Source organism: Alexandromys fortis, unplaced genomic scaffold (assembly GCF_014885135.2).
Source record: "Alexandromys fortis isolate MF-2015 unplaced genomic scaffold, M_Fortis_MF-2015_v1.1 scaffold_111, whole genome shotgun sequence".
Lineage (NCBI taxonomy): Eukaryota > Metazoa > Chordata > Mammalia > Rodentia > Cricetidae > Alexandromys > Alexandromys fortis.
Window position 1 is genome coordinate 1,821,293 of NW_026067996.1, and position 22,272 is coordinate 1,843,564.

Genomic DNA, 22,272 nt, shown 5'->3' on the forward strand with positions numbered 1-22,272 from the left:
TACTAGATTGGCTTCTAGATAGATGGTAGAGATAAGCCAGCACTGTAGGGAGAAGCTAGAAATGCTACCAGAGGACAGTCCTGCATGAACTTCCCTCAAATGGACAGTCCCATGTGTTGCCCTCTTGTAGAAGTTCACATCCTCATGAAGGCCCTCAGAAATAAACAGGCATTATTGGGCATTGTTCTTGTTGAGCATAAGAGAGAGGATTTATGTTTTCATAAATGTGTCATCATCTAAACCCAACCCCCTGCCTCCCAGTGCTTACTTGAGCATTGAGACTCCTTAAGCATCTCTGTTAAAGGAGGAAAATGCTCCCCACAGTCCCTAACAGTATGCATTTTTCACACTGTAACATCTTCACAGTTGTGTTACATCTTCCAGCCAATGGCATCTTTATAACAGTGCATTTTCCAATTGTTGATGTCCTAGACTTGGTAGAATGTGGTCTGTGCTATCAGATACTGAATTGTGGGGTTGCATTGTCCTTCATGCCCTGTCTCTGGTCTAGGCTGTACATGTTGAGTAATCGGATACCCAGCCCAGGTTTGTGACCAGAAGCTTCCATGTCTCTTGTTTCTGGAAAGAGCCAATGGCATCCTTTCATTTTTGCAGACTTTTGCCAGTAGACCACAGGCAGATCTTCTGTCCTCAGGTTGCTAACTAACAAAAGTATGGTTTTCCTCCTTGCTCTGTCCCTTTTGTTCATCTAGGTACTCCGTTTCTGTGGCCCTCTCTGGAACCTCTCTGGGCCCATCCTTGTCAGCAGACCTTTCCCAGTGTAACTCACCCACATTGCTGTTCCTGGAAAGATGAGGGAAGGTAACAATGCTTTATTCTAGCATGGAAGAAGGACAAGAAACTTTCTTATCCTTCTGAGACTCTTATCCTGCTGGCTCGATGACCTGTGAGGGCCATTTCTGCATGTACATTCCATCTTTTCTCAAGGCTTCTCTGTAGGTAAGAACTGACCCTAGACACTTCACTTCTCAGACTACAGAGTCTTTACAGCTGAAGGTCCCTCTCCTCTGAGATGGACAGTACCACCTAGCAGAATGCTTGCCCAGGCAACATGAACCAGGTCAAAAGTAACCGAGAACTGTTCCTACAATACTCAGCCACAGCCCCCAAACTGCTGGCCCGCGTCTCCAAACTTCTCATTGTCTGCCGAAACTCAGGCATTACCATCCCAAAAGGCATCAGGAATATCTTTGAGTTCACCTGGGAGGAACTCATCTGTGACCCTGCAGTGCCCACCCCGTCTGAGATCCAGGATCTGGTGATCAGCTTTGGAACTCCTACAGTGGTGCTTGCAGAGGTGATCCCAGTGCAGGTCCCCTTGCAGAAGAAGCCACCCCCACCACCCCCACCACCACCAGTACTGCAGACAACCCCCAGCGGGCGCAAGCACTCGACCCCCACTCCTGCCTCTACTCGACTGGTGCCCTCTGGTCAAGATACCCTGCACAAGTTCCAGCGGCAATCCATCCACCTGCTGACAGAGCTGCTTTCCCTGAAGATGAAGGCCATGGTGGAGTCTGCCTCTGGTAAGGCTGCTCACAGATTCCCTTCCCCTCCGTTTCTGAACAGGTACGTGTGTGTGTCTGTGTGTGTGCGCGCTGTGTGCGCACACATGCATAACATCTACCCCAACAGGTATGAGTTGTATGTGTGTGGTGTCTGTGCACATGCATAACATCTACCCCAACAGGTATAAGTTGAGCATCCACAATCCAGAATCTAAAATACTCTGCAGTCTGAGGATGTTGAATGCTCACATAATGCCACAGAACATTCCACAGCTGACAGTGCACAGTGATTCGAATTCCATGTCTGAGTCCCATCCCCAGATATCTCCATATGTAAAGGAAGACATTCCCAAATCCCAGTCTCCCCCAAAGTCCCTCACTCTTTTAGCTCAAGCTCTGTTTTAAGGGATACTTAACCTATAGAAGTATGCACTGGAAATGGGAGTGGTGGCCGTGGGTCTGCTGCAAGAACCATGCTTCCCTCTTCCCTGCCCAGTACTCTCCTTTTGCCTTCTTTGCTTTCCCACTCTCCTCCCATCTCGAGTGCCTGTTCAAAAGTTAGCAGTGTTGGCAGTGAGACATTAGAGACACTGAAGGGAGCATTTGGGATGGTGATACAGAGGTGGAAAGAGCTGCATTGGAGAGAAGAGACATAGAATTTATGAATCAAGAGCCTGGTCCACCCTATGCCAAGAAAAATCTGAGCCCAGTGCCTCCAAACCGAGGGCATCATTCCAGGAATGGGGAAGAACCCAAGACAGTGTCAGCAGAAGTCTCTTGGAGGCCTCAGTACTCAGCTGTGGGCAAGGTAGGCCGGCAGGCAGGGAGACTGGGAGTAAAGTACTGCCTGCCGATCTTGAGCTCTCTGCTCAGTCGAGTGTACATGTCAGGAGCTCCTCACCTTTACATCAGGAATGAGTTCATCTTTTCCTGGGCCTTCCTAGTCTTCTACTATTTCCTGGGTCATTTGCAAAGTTTTTTTTTTTTTTTTCTGGAAGAGACATCCTTGCCAGGAAGAAAACACTTTGTCTTTGTTCATTCCTTCAGCAGGCGCTAATCCTCTGGACATCACCAAGCGCTTTGTGGAGGCCAGCCAGCTTCTCCATCTCAATGCCAAGGAGATGGCCTTTGACTGCCTGATTGGCACTGTCGGAAAAAGCTGCTTTAGTTCAGCACAGCTGGGGAAAGGTGGGTACCCTCCTGTAGGGAAAATATGCAAACAGAGCCAACAAGAAGGTAGGTACTAGGAAGGTAAAAGCTACAGTTGAAAGGCCAAAGCTCCCAAGAGCTGAGGTGGCTGTGGAGTAGCAGGAGCCCTAGACCCCAGCTGCTAGCAGGGACAACTCACACACCTCTGATGGAGGACAGCCTAGTTTTTTGTTGGTAGAAATGTCTACACCTTCCAACTCACCGTGTAACTCCTCTTTCTAGTTCTAGAGTATGCTTCTCAAGAGTAAGCTTCTAAAATTTCCAGTCTCTTGCACACCAGCCCTTTAGTACACATGGTAAAGATGTCATAGCAATGAAATCACTACTCAGATTGCTGTCAGTCCTGATGCTTTATGTCTGAGCTCACCTGTTCATGGCATATGGGAATCAGCTCCCATCTGCTGGCCACAACTCAGCCCTTACATACAAGCAGTCCTACAGGAATGTTTATCACAGAACCATTTGGAAAGGCAGAAAGATTAGAAACAGCTTTCTATCAATGGTGATGAATTATGGTTCATGCAGATACTATTTCATAGTGAGCATCAAAAAAGAACAAATCAAGCTGGGCACATAACGCATACCTCTCGTCCTGAGGCAAGAGAATTAGGAGTTCAAGATCGTTCTCAGTTACCTAATGAGTTCTAGGCCAGTCTGGGCTACATGAGACCCTGTACCCCCAACCCTAAAGCATTAGCAACTCAGCAGTGTAGGTAATTCTTAAAAAATATCATCTGGCAAAAGGAGGTATGAAAGGATGTGTTTGTGGTGATTTATTTAATAGTTTAATATAAGCAAAAAGATATTGTTTATGAATATCACAAAATACGGCTGAACAGAATGGGAGGAGAAACATTAGAGGAGGTGATCTCTGGAGATATGGAAGTAGGGGGGAGCAAGATCTGCAATATCACAGTTCACTCGGGTCAGCAGTTCAATGTTTGTAATCTGTTTTCATTTCACATATTTACCTGTGTGCATAAAGAGACCAGCTAAGCTCTACCGACCTTCTTAGCAAATATCAAGTGCACTAAACTGTAAAAGTAACAACACTGCCATGCTGCTCATTTGATCCCAGGACTTAGGAAAGTTTGTACCTAATACCAACATCACCCTGAATATGCACGGCAACCACCATTGTTCTTTCTACATCTGTGAGTTTGAATGTTTTAGAGTTCACACATGAGTGAGCTCTTGCAGGATTTATCTTTTGTGCCTGGTTTATTTCACTCAGCATAATGCCCTCTAAACTTCTCTATCTTGGTGTAAATGGTAGGATTCCACTACCTTTTAAGACCAAATACTATCCTACTCTCTTTACGTACCACATTTTCTTTATTTGTTCACCCACTGATGGATACTCAAGCTCATCCCCTTTGCCTATTGGAAATTATCCTGCAGTGAACACGGGTATGCAAGTATCTCTTTTATGATCCTGACTTCATTTCCTTTAAATTACCTGCAAGTGGGGTTGCCATACAGTAGTTATATTTATAAGTTTTATTATTTTTTGTTTTGTTTGATACAGGGTCTTGCTATGTAGCATTACCTTATAATTTTCCTGCCTTAGATTGCCAAATGCTGTGATCACAGTTGTGTGCCACCCTGCACAGCAGTTTTAATTGTTCAGAGAATCTTTATTATGGTTATATTCAGTTACAATGCTACCACAATTACAAAACTCTTTTTTCCATGCCCTCATTAGCATTATTATTGTTTTTATTTTCGTTTATTATTATTATTTTGTTGCTTTTGTGACAGGATTTTTCTGTGTAGCCTTGGCTTGTCCTGGAACTTTCTCTACAGACCAGGTTGGCCTCAAACTCACAAAGATCATCTTGCCTCTGCCTCCTGAGTCTGAGATTAAAGGCAGGTGCCACTGCCACTTAGCTATTGTTTGTTGAAGTAGGAGCAGCGGGGCTGCATCCCCGGCACCCGCCCGCCCGCATGGCTAGCTTATGCCCGAAATAATTACACGGAAACTGTATTCTTTCAAACACTGCCTGGCCCGGCTAGTTCCAGCTTCTTATTGGCTAGCTCTTACATATTGTTCTAACCCATTTCTAATATTCTGCGTAGCCCACGAGCTGGCTTACCAGGGAGGATCTTAACCTGCGTCTGTCTGGAGCGGGAGAATCATGGCGACTCCTTCACTAAGCTTCTTTCTCCCAGAATTCTCTTCTGTTTACTCCGCCTACCTAATTTTCTGTCCTATGAGGGCCGAGGCAGTTTCTTTATTATTAAGAAATCACTCCCACATCAATTGTTGTTTTTTATTTTTGATAAAAGTCACAAAATAATATTTTATTGTGACTTTGATTTATGGTCTTCTGATGATTAATAACTTAAAACATCTTTTTATATATTGTTGGCCATTTGTATGTCTTTAGCAAATATCCATTCTGATTTTTTTCAATCAACATCCCCCTGTGATGTTTTATATCTTTAGTTTGGTTTGGTACACTAGTGTTCATTTGAATGCTTAGCAGTACTGTCATTAGACCTCAGAACAAATCTTATACCTGTGCTCTGTTGCCTGAGGAGTCAGCCACCATTTCACTACTCCTTGCCACCAAGGCAGTGACTTTGTCAAGCTCCCCTGATGATTGGAGGTTAAATACCTGATAATGATAGACATATCCAGAGTAAATCAGTTAAATAGTAAAATTCCAGATCTAGGAAAAAGCATAGGATTTCATGGAAGTTAGTGAAAGTAATATTGGGAGTCCATGAAAACTGCTGGTGCATGCTATGGTGGGACTAAGAGGTGATGAAGAAGTTCCAGGACAGCCAGGCCTACACAGAGATCTCACAGCAGGAAAAGATGCCAGAACAATGGAAAAGCCCCTCCCATCATTGAAGTCACTTAGAAATCTCTCACTGGTTGATACTTGGCGCAGATATTTATCTCTCTCACTTTAAAATTTTTATTGATTGCTATTGTATATGTGTGCATGATGTGTACATGTGAGGTAAGAGCACAGCTCTATGTAGAATTTGTTCCCTTCTTTCATCGTTAGACAGGTTCTGGGGATTGAACTCAGCTCATCAGGCTTTCGAAGTGTTTTTATCTACTGAGCTATCTCCCTAGACTGAGATAGTCTTCTCTTTTAAAAAGCTCTGAGGATCTTTTTGCGGGGCAGGGGGCAGGTTTTTGCGGGTCAAAATAGTCAAATACAGTGAAAGGAACGATTCCATTTATTTCTTCTGGGAAGGCTTTCATTTGACTCAAGATTTTAATTAACTAGCCGGGCGGTGGTGGCGCACGCCTTTAATCCCAGCACTCGGGAGGCAGAGGCAGGCGGATCTCTGTGAGTTCGAGGCCAGCCTGGTCTACAAGAGCTATTTCCAGGACAGGCTCCAAAACCACAGAGAAACCCTGTCTCAAAAAAAAAAAAAAAAAAAGATTTTAATTAACTAATTTCCTAGTGCATTAAGTTCAAAGTTTGATATTTTGTTGCAAAATTTGTGTTTTTATGAGATGCCTTCTAGTAAGTTTGCCTGGCATATCTCCTTAAACATACCCTTTGCTAAGGAGACATTTTCCTGGTGGAAGACTGCTTTCTGCTTGTCTTCCTGTCACGATACCTGCCCTGCTGATTTGTCACAGACTAACTCATGGCTGCTCCTTTATTTTCCTTTGACAGTGGCATTATTGAGTAAAAAATTCCAAAAAGAAAACACTCTTGTTATCTTGGTTCATGCATATACGTTTTGATAGTATTGCCATTGTCTCTCAGTTTCTGTTACATGTCAACTGAAGATGTTTGCTAGGTGGCTGTATGGTTTGCAACATGTGCCATGTGAGTGGGGCTAGACTCCAACACTCAAGTTCCATATTTATCTAAGAGCTTAGCTTCACACGCTTTTTGCTTCTACTTCTACATGCCAACTGTATTTTTCATTCTGTTGCATTGGTTAAGACCAATTTCCTAGGTGAGAGATTACTGGGGCAGAGGATTACAGTCTGTGCATAGCTTTCCACATGCTTTTCTCTACATGGACAGACTGACAATTAGCTCTTACTCATTTTTCTCATTTGTGTTGGAGTAGAAGGTGCTGAAAGCTGTTTTCATTTTAATAGCTGAAGCATTAGCAATAGTGATTGTTCTTGTGTTTTGCTCCTCCAGGGTGGAGACTCTGTCTTTGTTTACATAATTAGGTTGAGTTTACCATTTTCTTTATGAATTTGAGTGTATTGAATGAATTTCTGAGTGTTTTCCAACATTGGTTTTATGCCCAACCAGTAACATAACAGTGTATGGGGAACGAACTGGTGAATGAGGCTGTAGGTTTTCTTATATGATTGTAACTAGGAGTGCAGATACTCTATAGAGACCATTTGTGCTCTTCCCTTTGGCTGTCAGACTACTGGCACATGAACCCCAAAGAAATTGAATTTCCCCAGGAGCCTCATGCTTGGGAAGGAAAAAGACTTGAGTCTTGTTGCCAATCAGTGGGAAAACTTGTCTCCAAGAAAGAGATTTCACACAGAACAGACAACTTGTAGGACATAGTTCAGAAGCAGTGCTCTGTCAGTGTTGGACAAGCCTGCACCTGGGGCAGGACTACTTGGTGATACATAATTCTTGTCCTCTATTTAAACCTAAGACTCATGTATCAGGTGGTGGCACAGAAGACAGTGTGATGCTGTGGGACTGAGAGGCTGTTGGAAGAACATCTGATTCCCATGCGTTAGATAATGGGAGCGCCCATTCTCATCCCTTCCTCCCTACTGCCTAGATTTGTCCACACCTAGTGCCAAACTGACATGTGCACTTGCCCTTTGAAGATTTTCCCCTGTGCTTTCTTTCTGCTCCTCATGTAACTGTGAGACACTCTTCACCCTGAAGAGGCTGGGGCAGGGAGACCTGTAAAGGGAGCCTTAAGATGTTGCTTACTTATTGTGTTCTTGTGTTTATGTCTAGAAGTCTCTCGTCAGAAGACTTCCTGGTTGGTTTATGACTATAGGTAACTTTGCAATATCTGGCCCACCATCTTGTTTGAACGAGAAAACTATATTACATTTTTGTAATTTAGGTAAAATTGTAAGAGATTGTAAAGAAGATTCATTCTTCTTCTCTAGACTCCCCCATGAACATCTCTGCCATGGGAGTGAACACGCCCTATCAGCTGGTCTACCAGAATTCCACAGCCTGTCTGAGCTTCTCCCTCTCCACAGGAAAGGAAGGCAAGAAGAAAGGTGAGAAAGGAAATAGTGTTTTCAGCCAGACACACACACTTCTCTGTGCCTGTTTCTCTGGTGGGGAGAGTCCACACCCTCTATCCTTGATGATGGTGCATTGGGAGGAGAAATGAATGGCTGGATCAGCATCTAACCTGTGCAGTTGGTAGCATGGTTAGGTCTCATGTCTGCTAGAAGGATGCTCAGCTCACCGAGATTCAGCAGCCTGTGACACAAATCCTTATAAGCACTCCAGAGCTGCAGCACATCCAGTCACTGCAATCAGAATTGCATTCCATTCCAGTGTGTGTCCCTCATGCAATTAAGTCCTTCAACCCAGGTAGTATCCATATCTGATGCCTGTGAATAAGACAGCTCTGTTCAGCCACACAGCCAGTGGAAAAATAGTGATCTTTGTGTCCCAAACTTAGCAGGCTCCAGTTCTGTGTTCTAGAGGGGCTACAATGCATGGGCAGAAATCAAAACCACAGAAGACTCCCTTGCCCTGTTGAGAAAGGCCCATGTAGAAGGGAAGGGAACTTTAGGGAAACAACAGGTGAGAGAAAGCAACTCCAAGGGGAGGGGCCTGCTGAGAGTGAGAGAGACCTTAGGACCTTCCACCCACCCTGCCAACTATGATGACAACATGAACGAGACAGACAGGTAGGGGAGGAGTGGATAGTAAAGGAGGGCAGGGTTGGTTCACATTGCCCCTTTGATTCCCACAGACACTGGAGGTAAGGCTGGAAGTTGAGAAGCTTGAAGCCAAGTCTTCACCCATCCTGGCTGCCTGTGTGACTTGTCTTCTCATGCTTCACCCTCCTTGGTAAAAGGGAACTGGTTACAGGGGCCTATGGAAGCATCAGCCACACTTCATTGCTGTTGTTACTGTTCATTGCTATGTTCCTCAGTCTCTGATGTACCTTTAATTATTGGCTGGCTAAGTTCAGCCAATGATCCCCATTGCTGCAGAGTATAAGAGCCTCCTAACATGTTCTGCAGCTCTCCCCCAAGAGAATGTGATGCTCAAGAACTCACTCTGAAGCCCACCATATTTCTACTCCTTACCTCTAACTACAGGCAAAAAGGCTACAGATGAGCTCACACCCCCACTCCCACTCCCACGAGCCCGAACCCCTCCTGAAAGCACTGTCGTTGAGTTCCAGGACCCCTGCCCTGAGGCCCGGGAAAAGCTGCATGATATGTGTCGTCACATGTGAGTGCCTAGATGTAGGGATGGTATCCATAGGAAGTGGGACACAAGGATCGATGGGTGTCACAGCAGTAAGTGCACCCCCCATGCCAGTCCAGCTGTGTCCTACACACACACACACACACACACACACACACACACACACACACACACGAGCCTATGGTCCTTCCAATTTATAGATAATAAGAAAAGTAAAGCAGTTCCTGAGTTTGCCTAGCTCTGTCAGCCCAATTCCCGTTCAATGCTCTTTGCCTCTGTAACATCCTCCCTCACCCAAGGAAGTCCTTTGTGTGGCTCCTGGCAATTCATAGACTTTATGGCATGATTTTCCAAGTGTTCAAAAAAATCTCCCCCAAAAATATATCATCCACATAGGTGATTCCTAGTATATTATTTGGGGATACTGTGAGGCCTAACAGAAACCCATTTTTCTAAGGGCCCAGCTCATAAAAACTAAAATTCCTTTCATACCTAAGTTATATATGTCTCCTGGGATCATAGGGCCAGGGCACAGGTAGGCAACAGCCACCCAGTTCACCTCTGCACTATGACATTCTAGATGGGTCCCACCTGGAACTTGAGGAGGGGGGTGGGTGGGTGAGGGAATAGTCTGTCTCCAGCTGCTCCCGAGTTTGCTCCATAGAGCTCCACTCCATATGTCCAGACAGTCAGACACAGCTGGTCTTTCCAGGGCATATTGACACCTTCCCACTTCCTCCTAAAAGTACTACCTTTGCTCATGGAGAAGACTGGGAAGAAGATGTGCTTTAGGACAAGGGGACTGGGCTGAGAAGGGGCTATAGAGAAAGAACCTCTCTGGAGAGAGAGAACCGAGCGCCTAGAAGATGCGTTCATCTCCTTCCCACAGAGAAGCCGAAAGGATCTTGTGGAAAGGGAGGAATGTCTCCTGTCCCATGATTTTACGCAACTACAGGGCAAAGATATCCTCTCATTTAATGTTGACCTCCAAGGGGGACCCTCACCAACCTCCCACTGCGGGGACTCAGGTTACTGCTTCCACTCTTAACCAGCCTTCCAGCCACCATGCTCATATGGGTCGCCATTCTCAAGATTGGAAGGGGCCCAAGAAGCCAATCAAGCTGCATTACACTTTCTATGATGGCTCTTCCTTCATTTAATATCCTTTTGGTGGGTGTTGCTCTTTCTCCTCAACTCAGCCCCAGAGAACTCCAGGGCTTGAAACAGCTAACTAGTCAGTGGGGATTCTTGGTCAACTAGAGAATCCTGGTGAGGATGCGCCAGGGGTAAGTGGTGGTTCAGGTCAAGCTCTGGAGGGAGTGAGGAAGGAATTTAAAGTTAAGTACAAGTCCAGTATAGTTCACATAGTAGGAGTATATCAAGCTCCTTATACCTGTGAGAAGCTTGGCTGTGTAGACGGATCCTTGCCTTCAAGGCATCTGCCAGGAGAGAGAAAGCTATAGACAGGGCAGTTCATTTCCAGCTGAGAGAAAAAGTGAGATGTCCCTAAATGCTGTGGTAGGGGTTGTTTCTTGGTTCCTTATTCACTGGTTTTACCCAGTGGTCCTTGCACATCACCTCTAAGGTTCGAGTGCTTAGAGTCTAAGCACTCATCCCACTTGCTGTACATCTGTTTGACCGCAGCTGAGGTCTGCCTTGGTGTGGCTGAATGTGAATGTTGGGTGCAAAAGTGGCAGAAGAGGACACATTTCCCCCTGTGAATCTGATGGGCAGCACAGACCCTCTTTCTAGAAATATGCATATGTGTGTATATCCACACACATGCAAATTATGAGCTGCAGCTGCAGGGGACTTACGGCCCACAGAAAACAGCCTTTTTGCCTGGGCCTGAACTCCAGTCCAGAAAGCTCAGATGTTGAAAAGGCAGATGATCCCTTCAGAGGGTGAGCCCTAGGTTTGTACCATGCCTTGGAGTGGGTTGAGTTGGCTGCTTTTTCTACTCACAGATATGTAACAAGCAGCTATTATGTACAGTGGGTCAATAGAATGAACTGGATAGACCTGGTTCATGAGAACCTCAGAAAGGAGCAACTTTAGTCTGATTGTTGTCTTTTAAAATTAGGAAGGGAATTTGAATTTGGCTATAAAGATAAAAAAAGAGAGATCCTTTTGGAAAACATGGAGTTGAAAAGTCCCCTTTACCGTCCCTTTCAGGCGTCTCTCTCCCATTTCCTCTCCAGCATCTTCTAGAGCTACACCAGATCCAGATGTCCAGCCTTAGGGCAATGTGAACTCTGAGGCCTTTGGAGGCAAAGCACTTATTCCAGGTTCTGAGTTACACTAATTTAGAGGATGGGAGACATGACACAGAGTCATCTAATTTTGCTCCTTTGTTGTAGAAACAGGGAAACTGATCCCCAAAGAGGCAGTGTGACCTCTTTGTCACAAAAGGACCAGAGAATGATTGCCTTGGATCTTTGTTCCTACCTGTCTCAGAATTATGAGATGCCTTATATGGAACCACCTCAGATCTCTTCTTCATTGCTGCAGGGACACTCGACTTCTATTTCCTCAGTAATGGCATCTTGACAATTAGTCTGTTTTCACCTTGGGAGTTATAGAGACCAGGTTCAGTTCTTTTCTGCATTCATTTCCTGTCTTGTCAGTGTGACAAAATACCACACCAGGTATTTGGGGAAGGAAGAGTTTATTTGGGCTCTCAGTTTGAAGGGATAGACCTTCATGTCAGGCATGAGGGCAGATGTGCAAAGTGGTTGATGACGTGAGTCACAGCCAGGAAACAGAGATGAATGCCAGTCTGGGACCCTGGCCCATGGAATGGTGCTGCCCACATTTAGGTCTCCCTACCTCAGTTAAAACCCTCTCGGAGGAAGTGCCCTCACAGACACCCACAGACACTTGTCTCCTACATAATCCTAAATACCATGAAGTTGACAGTCCACATTAGCCTTCACGGTGACCCTGCACACATTACTCAATCTGTGTGCCTCACTTCTCTTGGTTACATGATGAGTGAGGCTGGATCCAGTAATCTTAAAGAAATTCTGTGTCTCTGTGTTCAAAGGCTAAGGTACACTAGCCAGCTGTTGGGTCCCTCCCAAGTGAAACAGGTTTGGAAAGTTTTTCTTCACCTCTTGGCTTCTTCAGAACGATGGCTTTAGCTACCAACTCTGTTTTTACATAAAGAGCTCAGATAAAAATGATAGGTCTTTGTTGATGGTCACCAGGTTGGCCAGTTGCAAGCCATAGCTGATGTGAACCTGCTGGTCCAGCTGTCAGAACCAGTTCTGTGTTCGTGTCACCATTCTTCACAGAAATCAGCTGGGATCCCCTGGTTTGGACTTGTGCTTTCCTGATTACAGTGATGCTGGACATCTTTACATTTGCTTCTGTTTGGAGAAGTATATGTTCTTGCATTTTGCTCATGCCTTGGTTGTGTTTTGGTGTGGCAGTTGCTAGAACTTGAAACTAAGGCCTCAAATGTGCCAAACATGCTTCACCACTGAGCTCTGCCTCTAAACCCCAAAGGTTGTTAATGTTGATGAAGTCCAAATTTCCACATTTTATTGATCATGCTTTTGGTTTCAACATCCATGACAGCACTGCCAAATCCAAGATCATGAAGATTTAGCCTGTGTTTTTTTATATCGGCTTTATAGGTGAAGCTCTTAATATAAATCTTTGAGATATTCAGAGCCAATATTTACATCTTATATGAGTTAAGGGCCTTGTTTCATTCCTCTGCACATGGGTATCCCATTGTCCTAGTGCCATTTGTCAAAGAGACCATTGGAATGGTCATGGAGAGCTTGACAAAAATAAGTTGACTATAGATAGACGTGTCTATTTTTAGACTCATTTTTAATCCACTCTTATAATTTTGGTGTCTATCCTTATGCCAGATCACATTGGTTCAATTATTAAAGATTTGTGGTAAGTTTTTAAAACAACACATGCTGTGAATCTTCCCAGTTTGGTTTTTTGTTTTTGTTTTAGTTATTTGAAATTTCTTTCTTCTTTCTTTTTTGAAACAAGGTCTCTCTGTGTAGCCCTGGCTGGGCTGGAACTCAAGAGATTTTTGCCTGCTTCTGCTTCCCAAATGCTAGGATTAAAGATATGTGCAACCATGCCCAGCTTCATTCAGTATATTTTGCTTCTGTAGATTTCCTCTCTGTCTCCTCTCTTTCCTGACTTTCTAATGATCTTTCCTGGGGCTCTGAGGTTCTATTCTTTCTTGGATTAAAAAATATAATATCTCACATTGTAGTTCAGGCTGACCTGAAACTGTGTAGCTCAGGCTAGCTTAGAACTGACAATCATCTCCTGCCTCAGTGTCCCAAGTTCAGAAAGTCCGGGCATGAGTTCTCATACAATTCCTTCTTTTCCTTTATAATGTACAGTCTGTATAATTTCAACTCATTGACTTTCCAGAACAATTATTTTTTTCTTCTATTGTTTTAACTTGCTGCTTCATTTGCTTAGTGTAATTTTTGTTTCAATCACTGGACTACCTATCTAGGCCTAGAATTTCTGGTCTGTGCCATCTTGTGGGTCACTCTGTGTGACACTCTGTGTCTTTTCCTCCTGCTTATCACCCTCCCTCTTTCCACTTCTGTTTTTATTTGGCTAGTGGGAAAGATTTAGGAGGACACATTGTGGTACCAGTTACTACAGCCCTACCTGGAGCACTGCTTCTGCAATTCTGCATAGAGAAGGAGCTGCCGACACAGCTCTTCTGAGGACCAGTGCTTCTTGGGACCTCTCAAGCTAAGGAAGGAGCAGAGAGAACGTATTTTCCCACTAGATTGGTCCAAAGAGGAGGCAGCCTGACAGTACTAGAAATACTGCTGGTTCTGGACATCATCCCCTGGCCCTGTCACTCACTGGTGGTGTAAGATGAGGCAAAGCATGGGGTGACCTCCTCACCCTGTACCTAAGACCTTCATGTGTTAGTACTAAAAGTCTGTGTAGTACCATGTAGACCCATGAAAATCCTGACATGTGAAATGGAGAAAGGAGCACTTCCCATAAGGTAGTAGAAAGGAAGGCCCTGGAGCATGTCTGGGTTCCATAATTATCTGTGACACATGCAAAGCACAGGCAGGATCTTTGAAGGAAGGGAGCAATTCACAACAGAATAATCCTTTCGTAAGGAGGCTTGTTTCTGCGGGGACCCTGATAGCCAGCACCTGGAGAGTTATGTTTGACTTGACTGTGTCTGCCAGCTATCCCTCTGGAAACATTGCCATGCTTCAGATTCCCACGTGCTGCAGAGGGAAACCCATCACCTGCCTCTTTAATGACACGCCTAACACCTTCCTGGCTCTGTTCAATGCTGATGGCCAAGGCTGTGTTTACTACAACCTAAAGAACTGGTGAGTACGTCAAGGGACATCTAGCCTCATGAAGTATCCCTTGAGATAATTGGTACTGTGTATAATTAGTGACTAAAAGTTCCTAGTTTAAGGAGTCTAGGGAGGTGCTGAGGGCAGAGTGAAGCAGTACCTGTAGGAACCTGTGGTTCTTTGAGGCCCAGCTGCTAAGTACATATTGTACTTCACAAAGTGAGAAGGAACCTACTCTAAGTCCCCCCACTGGTACACTAGAACATCAAGATCTCCCTCCTCCTTGGTCCGATAAACAGGGTGGTTTGTTTGTTTGTTTGTTCGTTCATTAATCTTTGTTTTTGTTTTTTGAGTCAGGGTTTCTCTGTGTAGCCCTGGCTATACCAGAGTTTACTCTGTAGACCAGGCTGGCCTCAAACTCACAGAGATCCGCCTGCCTTTACCTCCCAAGTGCTGGGATTAAAGGTGTGCACCACCACCTGACTGATACACAGGGTTTTTGTTGCCATTGTTTTCCAGTGCCAAGGACCAGAACCTCATAAATGCTAGGCAAGTACTCTGCCATTGAGCAGCACCCCCAGTTTTCACCCCTGGGAGAATTTTTTAGTGGGAAAAGTATCTTACATTAGGAATGTGTAAACAAATGTGCGAATGCAACTTGTGTGGTGTATTTATTACCCATTACTGTGGTGAAGTACCTGACATTAATAACTTTAAGGAGAGATTTATTTTGGTTTGCAGTTTCAGAGGTGTTAATTTGGTATAGCACAATGGATTAGAGCAGTTCACTTCATGGTGACCTAGGAAATAGAGACAGGAGATTACAAGGGATCAGAACAAAATACATCCCTCCCCAAGATACAGTTTAGTGACTAACTTCCTCCTTCTCTTGTCTTTCCCTACCTCCTAATGGTGCCAGCATATTATGAACGCATCAAAGAACACGTAGGATCTGTCCATCTCTGAAAACACAAATAAACCCACAGGCACACTCCACTAATCTAGGCATATCAAAGCTACTCAAGTTGACAGTTCAGATTAGGAGCAGCACACTCTCCTGATAGCTAAGAGTTGATCTTTGCGTAGCTTTTCATAAGTTGTTTTTTGGAAGGTGTTATTTTCATGTTTGGATGTTGTAGCTCACATTTTGGTGCTGGATATTTTTGTGCCAGGCTACAGAACTACAGAAAAAAATAATTTTTCATCCTTTGGGTTTTGCTTGAGCCTACATTATCTACCTCAGCCTGTCCCTTCTCCAAAGATGCCCCACTAGCGTCAGGTGGTGTAAGGAGTCCTAGACTACGGTGGCTGGAAAGGTGAAGCTGCTCACAGGAGTCTTCAGACTCTTTCCTTCCCTTCCTCAGGTTGTTTATGTCAGGTAAACATTCCTTCAGACTAGGGCAGGCTTTCCCAGCCCTGCCTGTTTGTAGCCTGCAGTAAGGAGGGAATTCTTTGAGGGCCTCTAAGTAGTTTCTATCTTCTGTGTATCTCCCAGCTGTCCATATGTCTTGGTTTTGGATGAGGAAGGTGGAATCACAAATGACCAAAAAGGCTGCATAGTCCATAAGTGGAGCTGGGCTAACAAGACTGAGACATTACTCTCTCTGGAATACAAGGTATGTGGGCATCATGGGTAGGGGGTGGCTTCCACAGGCTACTCAGCATCGGAAGGCAAGCACCTGTGAGACTGCACTGCCCCAGCAGCCACATGATCTTCAGAGGTTATGAGTCAGTCAGTAGTGGTTCAGAGTAGGTTCTCTTGCTTTCCTCCAGCCTGTAGAACTGTGGGCTACTTTACTGACACTTCATGGCAACCTCCTTTCTATTTGATTTTTATTTACATTGTTGCATTTTGTTGTGGAATATTCATTTTACGAAGCAACAGTTATAGTAGTTGACAGTGTTATTCTTGATAATTTTAATTTTCAGGTTTTTAGAAGTTTATTACATTTATTTTGTAGAAAACTGGCTAGTAAAGAATCAAGCAATACCTGAAGAGTTGGAGAACTTGAGTTCATTTTATGCTAGCTAGCTTGGGCTGAGCTCATGTTCTGCAAGTACAACTGCCCGCTTATAGTTTCTTACAGCTTTTATAGGCTTATATCAGTTTTGTAATTTATTGCCTATGTGGCTATTTACAGGTAACCTTATGTTTCATGATCATGGAGGGAAAATTTCACTGTGGTTAAGCATGTTTACAGAAGTTTGAACATTATGGGTATCAGCTAAGATATTCTACCTTCAGTAAGTAGGACTTGTCTAATCAGAGAACTAGCTGTGTCCCAAAACCAAATTTGGCATACTTAGGCTAGAAGTGAGTCTTTATTTCATTTGTTTCTAACTCTATAACTTTTAGGCCAAAATTGTTATTCAGCTATAAGAGTGCAAGACAGCAATTTGTCTACGTGAGGAACATAATAAACATGTAGCACATATTTCTTTGTGTGTGTGTGTGTTTGCGCATGCATGTGTGTTCCATAAAACACATGCAGAGGTCAGAGGACAACTTTGCAAGGAGTTTGTTCTCTCCTGCCATGTGAGTCCCCTAGTCTGTCTTGGCAGCATGCACCTTTATATACTGAGCCATCTTGCTGATCTTAGAGGGTTTTATGTGTGTCTATGTATGTGTATGTGTGTGTGCCCATTGTGTGACTTTCCTGAGATGTGAACAATGTCTATTTGCCCTACATAGGGCATAAATGCATGACTAAAGAAATGATTCTACCACAGTCTGGCTTATTGGAGTTACTTATGAACATATTCATGAGAGTTCCTTACAAAGCCTGAATGACTCTAAAGCAAGCTGCATTATCAGACATCTAACCCTGGTATGCTTGATAACCCACAAAGATGCATCCCTGGAGTTTTCTATACAGCTTGTAAGCAGCTAGACAGGTACCAGAGTCTCTCTACACAGCATAGCTGATACCAGAGTCTCCTCCCCAGAAGGAGACTATGTTATGTCTTGTATAGCCTAGGCAGAGGCCCCAACACTCTTTTAAATTTCAGCTTTCTTAGATTTGTAAACTTGTTTATTTCCTAAGTACTTCCTCCCTCCAGGACAGTGTTTCAGTTCAGAGAAAGTTGCTGTACAGTAATGCCTGTCTGTGGCAATAATACAGATAGGATGGCACTGAACTCCTGATCTTTCTGCTCAGGCTTCTGAGTGCTAGGATTACAGGTGTACACGGTCATGCCCAGCTATTTAGCACTGTGCCTCATATTTTAGTTCCCCCGGGAGGTGCACAGCAAAGGCCTATATGATCAGAAGTTGCTTGGAATCAAAAGTGGCCCATGAATTATAACTTGGAGTGACAGTGTATGATTCAGAGGTGGCGAAGGGAGTGCAATTCTCAGTAAAATGAAAGAATGAACATTACTTCTAAAGGCTTTGTGTTGGGGGATTGGTATGGCACCTTTTAAGAGTCCATATTTGCTTCCTATGGAAGAAAGTAGATAACATAGGGTAGGATGACAGGCACCAGGTATCAGGCTCTGGAGAGTTTGCATGCTCTCTTAACTCAAATACTGGCTTTTTCTAACTCCCTTCATTCTGCCCTCCAAATCCAAGCTACTCTCTGGTATTATTTCTCTTCAATCTGAAGAACTTCTTTGGCATTTCTATAAACAGATCTTTTGGCAACAAGTTTGCTGTTGTTTTCATGTGAAAAATGTCATTGTTAAAGGGATTTTTTCCCCCCAAGACATTGTTTCTCTGTATAGCTTTGGACCCTGTTCTGGAACTCACTCTGTAGCCCAGGCTGGCTTCGAATTCACAGAGATCCGCCTGCCTCTGCCTCCTGAGTGCTGGGATTAAAGGCGTGCGCCACCACTGCCCAGCTGTTAAAGGATATTTTTATGGGATATGAGATTCTGGATTGGCTTTCTTTTATCTTTTAACATTTTGAAAATAGTGTCACATTGTGCCTTCCTTCCATAGTTTAGGATGAAAGTCTGAATCTTTAGTTACCCTAATTTGTTTGCTTTCTCTGGTTGCTAGGTTTTAAAGGTTTTCTCTTAGTTTCTGGTGTGCTGGTTAGTTTTTGTCATTTTGATAACAAACATAGACATATCTAGAAAGAGAGAGAATTTTAATTGAGTCTCATATTAGATTGGCCTGTAGGCAAGTCTGTGGCAGGGGCATATTCTTTATTAATGATTAATGTGGGAGAATCCAACACACTGTAATCAGTGCTACTTCTGGGCAAAGTGGTTCTAGGTTGTATAAGAAAGCAAGATGAAGGCCTGGAGCGATGGCTCAGTGATTAAAAACTGGCTACTCTCCCAAAAGATCAGTTTGATTTTCAGCACCCTTATGGCAGTTAACATCCATTTGTAACTCCCATTCCAGAGGATCCGTCTCCCTTTTTTGGCTTCCATGAACAATGTATACACATGGTGCACAGATGTACATACAGGAAAAATACCCATACATATAAAAATAAAAGTAAATGTTTTAAAATAAAGAGAGCCAAACAGTGATGAGGAACAAGCCAGTAAGTAGCATTCCTTACTTCTGTCTCTGTTCCTGCCATGCTTGAGTTCCTGTGTTAGCTTCTCTCAGTGATGGACTGCGACTGGGACATGGAAGTCAAACCTTTTCCTCCCAAACTTGCTTTTGGGCAAAGTGGTCTTTATCACAGCAATAGAAAGCAAACTAGGACACTTAAGTTTGATGATTTTTTTAAAGTATGATTGTCATGTTTATCCTATTTTATTTGCTTTTTAATCTTTTAAATTGTAAGTATATGTAAATGCATTTAATCAAATTTGAAAAATCTTCTATCATTTCTAGAAGTATAAACAATCCACAATACAACTATGTCCCAGACTGTCTCCTTTTCTTTGGAGGTGCCAATTATATATATTATACTTTTAAGGTGTGTTTGTATGCCACATGTGTGTAGATGCCCTTGAAGGCCAGGGAAGGATGGTGAATCCCCTAAAAGGCAGTTGTGAGATACCTGGTATGGGTTCTGGAAACTGAACTCTGGTCCTCTGGAAGAGTAGCAAATGCTTTTAATTCCTGACTGCCCCATGGGTCTTTCAAGCTCTTTTTGTTATGGTTCTAATCTTGTCTCTTTGCTTTTCAGAAGTAATTTCTCTTGATCTGTTTCCAAATTTTCTGGATTCCTTATCATCTCATTTTTGCTTTTATGATAACCTTATAAAAAGTTTAGATTTCAGTATTCTAGAATTCTCTTTAGTTTTCTCTATATATTATCCTTTTGCAGAGAGCTTTCCTTTTAACAGTTCACAAGCGTATTTCCCCTTACATCATTGCATATTGTTGCATCATGTGTCTCAGAGTATAATGTGTAAAGATTTCTGTGTCCTGGTTGTGCCAAACATGGCCAACTTTAGTCATTGACCTGTTGCCTTGAGAATGGCTCATTATTTATTAGTCCTTCTTCTATCATAGAATTTTGGGTTATAGACTGCCCTTGTCATGCTGTGGAATCTCAGAATCCTGGTGTCTTTCTGTGAATGGTATTGGATGTAATTGTTCTAAAAGGCAAAGATCTTGGTCAACTGAAGCTATGAACTTTTCCCCATCAGCAATAGACATAACCTCAAATCACAGCATTTTAAATTTCTCTGTGAGCTGTCTTGAGACTGTCTTCACATTTAGGGTTTAGGGACTGGCCAGAGATGTGGGCAAGTTTGTACATAGAATTCTAGACTCTCCTCAGACTCAGTCCCTTCTAGAACCCTTTGTATACTTTACTGTGACTTCTGTTGCCCATGTTCTGGTCTTTGGATCCTTCACCAGAAAGTGGTAGTTTTAACCATGACTGTGGCCTCTAAGCTAGAACTTTGAGACAGAAGTTCCTTTCATACTCATCCTTAAGTTTGGCTCTTCAAAATCTGCCTGACTGTGCTCACTCTTCTGAACCACTAAGTAGGTTTTTTTGGGGGGGGGTTGTTTTCATTTTCTTCAACTATTTAGTTACCTGTGGGAGGGTCAACCTTTTAGGCATTGGTTTAGCTCTACTAGAAGTAGGGCTAAGGCTGAGAGCTAGAATGCTCGGTTCAGCTTCAATGTGGAAGGTTAATGAGAGTAAAGACCAGAGCTAGAGCACCGACTCGTGCTTAAGATGGTGTTCTGCTCTTGTAATAGGACCTGAGTTTGGTTTCTAATACCCTCACTGGATGGCTCACAATGACCTGCAACTCCAGCTCAGGGAATCAGAAGACTCTGTCCCTGTGGGCATCTGCATTTGCATACACATAACTCCCAACACACATAATGAAAAATAATACATTTTTTAGAAAAGGAAAGATCAGCAGATGAATGAGTAGAATGATTAGTGTAGTTACTAGCAAGAACTAGCATGGTTAGAAATGTTGGCAGTGTTTTTTTTTTAAACAGGACCATTTCATCAGATGAATGCTAGCATTCAGGCATGAACTGCAGAGATAGATGAGGATGGAGACATTGCAAGAGTCCTGGGATTCAGGAATGAATATGAGCATTTTAAAATTAATTTTTAAGTTAGCATGCAGAATAACAGACTTGTTATAATATTTTGCAAATATATATTACTATACCCTTTACAATTTTAGATGATCATTATTTGACTTAGTAGAAAAGCTCTCTGGGTACCTATGACCTTATTTCTGACCTGGAACAAGAACTTGGAGAGAACAGACAAGCCAAGTATCAAATGATCTCTTCAGAAGGGGAGCCTTGACTGAGTTTATAGAACATTCATATTGTGAGCTTTAGAAAAGGGCACATCTTCAGGGAGTGGGACAATAGCTGTACTATGTTAAGCTTTGTGCATGTTTTAGCCCACAAACTATATCAGCACCCTTAGAGAATGCCTGTATTATTGATTTCCCTAAATTATTCAATTGCTAAGAGGCAAAATTAGAATAGAATCTGGTCCCTCAAGCAAAGCTTGAGTTCCTGAAGACATCTCTATTCTGTTTCTCTAGAAGACCCAGAGTGGGTAGTTTCTCTTAAGTGAGAGTAATCAGCAAGTCTGAAGAAATCCAGAGATTTGGCACATCATGGTTTATTATCTTTCAGATACTGATGGGCCAGATCCAGATGACAGTGTGTGTGAGGCAGAGACTCAGAGATGAGAAAATGAAGCCCTGGCTACCAGGTCAACATCTGAACTAGTGGAAGTAGGAGGAGCAGAACAGAGAATTCTCTTGATGCAGAACAGTCTGGGGTATCTTGTCGTTAAAGAGATGTTGTAGGTCAGAACACTGAAGACTGGGACGAGCACAGTGATGGAGGGCTACACGCTTTGTGGTCTCGTATGAATAACACTCAGAATTGGCAAACTGTTCACAACTAAACAAGCTGCCCTGTTGTACATCCTCTGACACTGTTCTCTTATGAGGGCAGGAGCATTTAAGACTTAAGAAGACACTCCTGTCATTAAAAACCCCCTTTGAACAGTACTCCATGGCTACTTCATGCTAAAGGGTTTGAGATTCAGACAGACTGAACAGCTTGCTAACAGAACAAGACTCAAATTAGTTGGTATTTGAGTAGTCACATCCCAGGGCAGCCTACGGATTCAGACTGACTCACCTGTTTGACACCTGTGCTGCTTTCACAGCTGTTTCCAATGGTGGAAGGAAGGAAGGAAGGAAGGAAGGAAGGAAGGAAGGAAGGAAGGAAGGAAGGAAGGAAGGAAGGAAGGAAACAGGAAATGAAGGCATTGTTTACTTTCTCAGTTAATCTTCCAAAGAACACTGGTATTCTGTCTTCTACATGAAAGTTAAGAGTCTAGCAAAAGGCCCAGAAAGAGCTTACAAATCTCAGCTCCAAGCCAAGAAGGGTTTGTGCCTTGGACTTGGAAGAAATGA

The 22,272-nt window shown here is 43.4% G+C and overlaps 1 protein-coding gene across 1 annotated transcript in view; it reads left to right on the forward strand.

Annotated features, from left to right (window-relative positions):
- The first annotated feature begins 1,072 nt into the window (after positions 1-1,072).
- The window catches only part of CUNH3orf20 (chromosome unknown C3orf20 homolog), a 47,879-nt gene continuing 26,679 nt past the window's right edge, over positions 1,073-22,272 (forward strand). The window contains exons 1-7 of the mRNA XM_050160244.1: positions 1,073-1,547; positions 2,577-2,717; positions 7,825-7,956; positions 9,004-9,139; positions 10,005-10,274; positions 14,323-14,472; positions 15,938-16,058. Coding sequence (XP_050016201.1) covers positions 1,073-1,547; positions 2,577-2,717; positions 7,825-7,956; positions 9,004-9,139; positions 10,005-10,274; positions 14,323-14,472; positions 15,938-16,058 — 1,425 coding nt within the window. The remainder of the gene's footprint in view (positions 1,548-2,576; positions 2,718-7,824; positions 7,957-9,003; positions 9,140-10,004; positions 10,275-14,322; positions 14,473-15,937; positions 16,059-22,272) is intronic.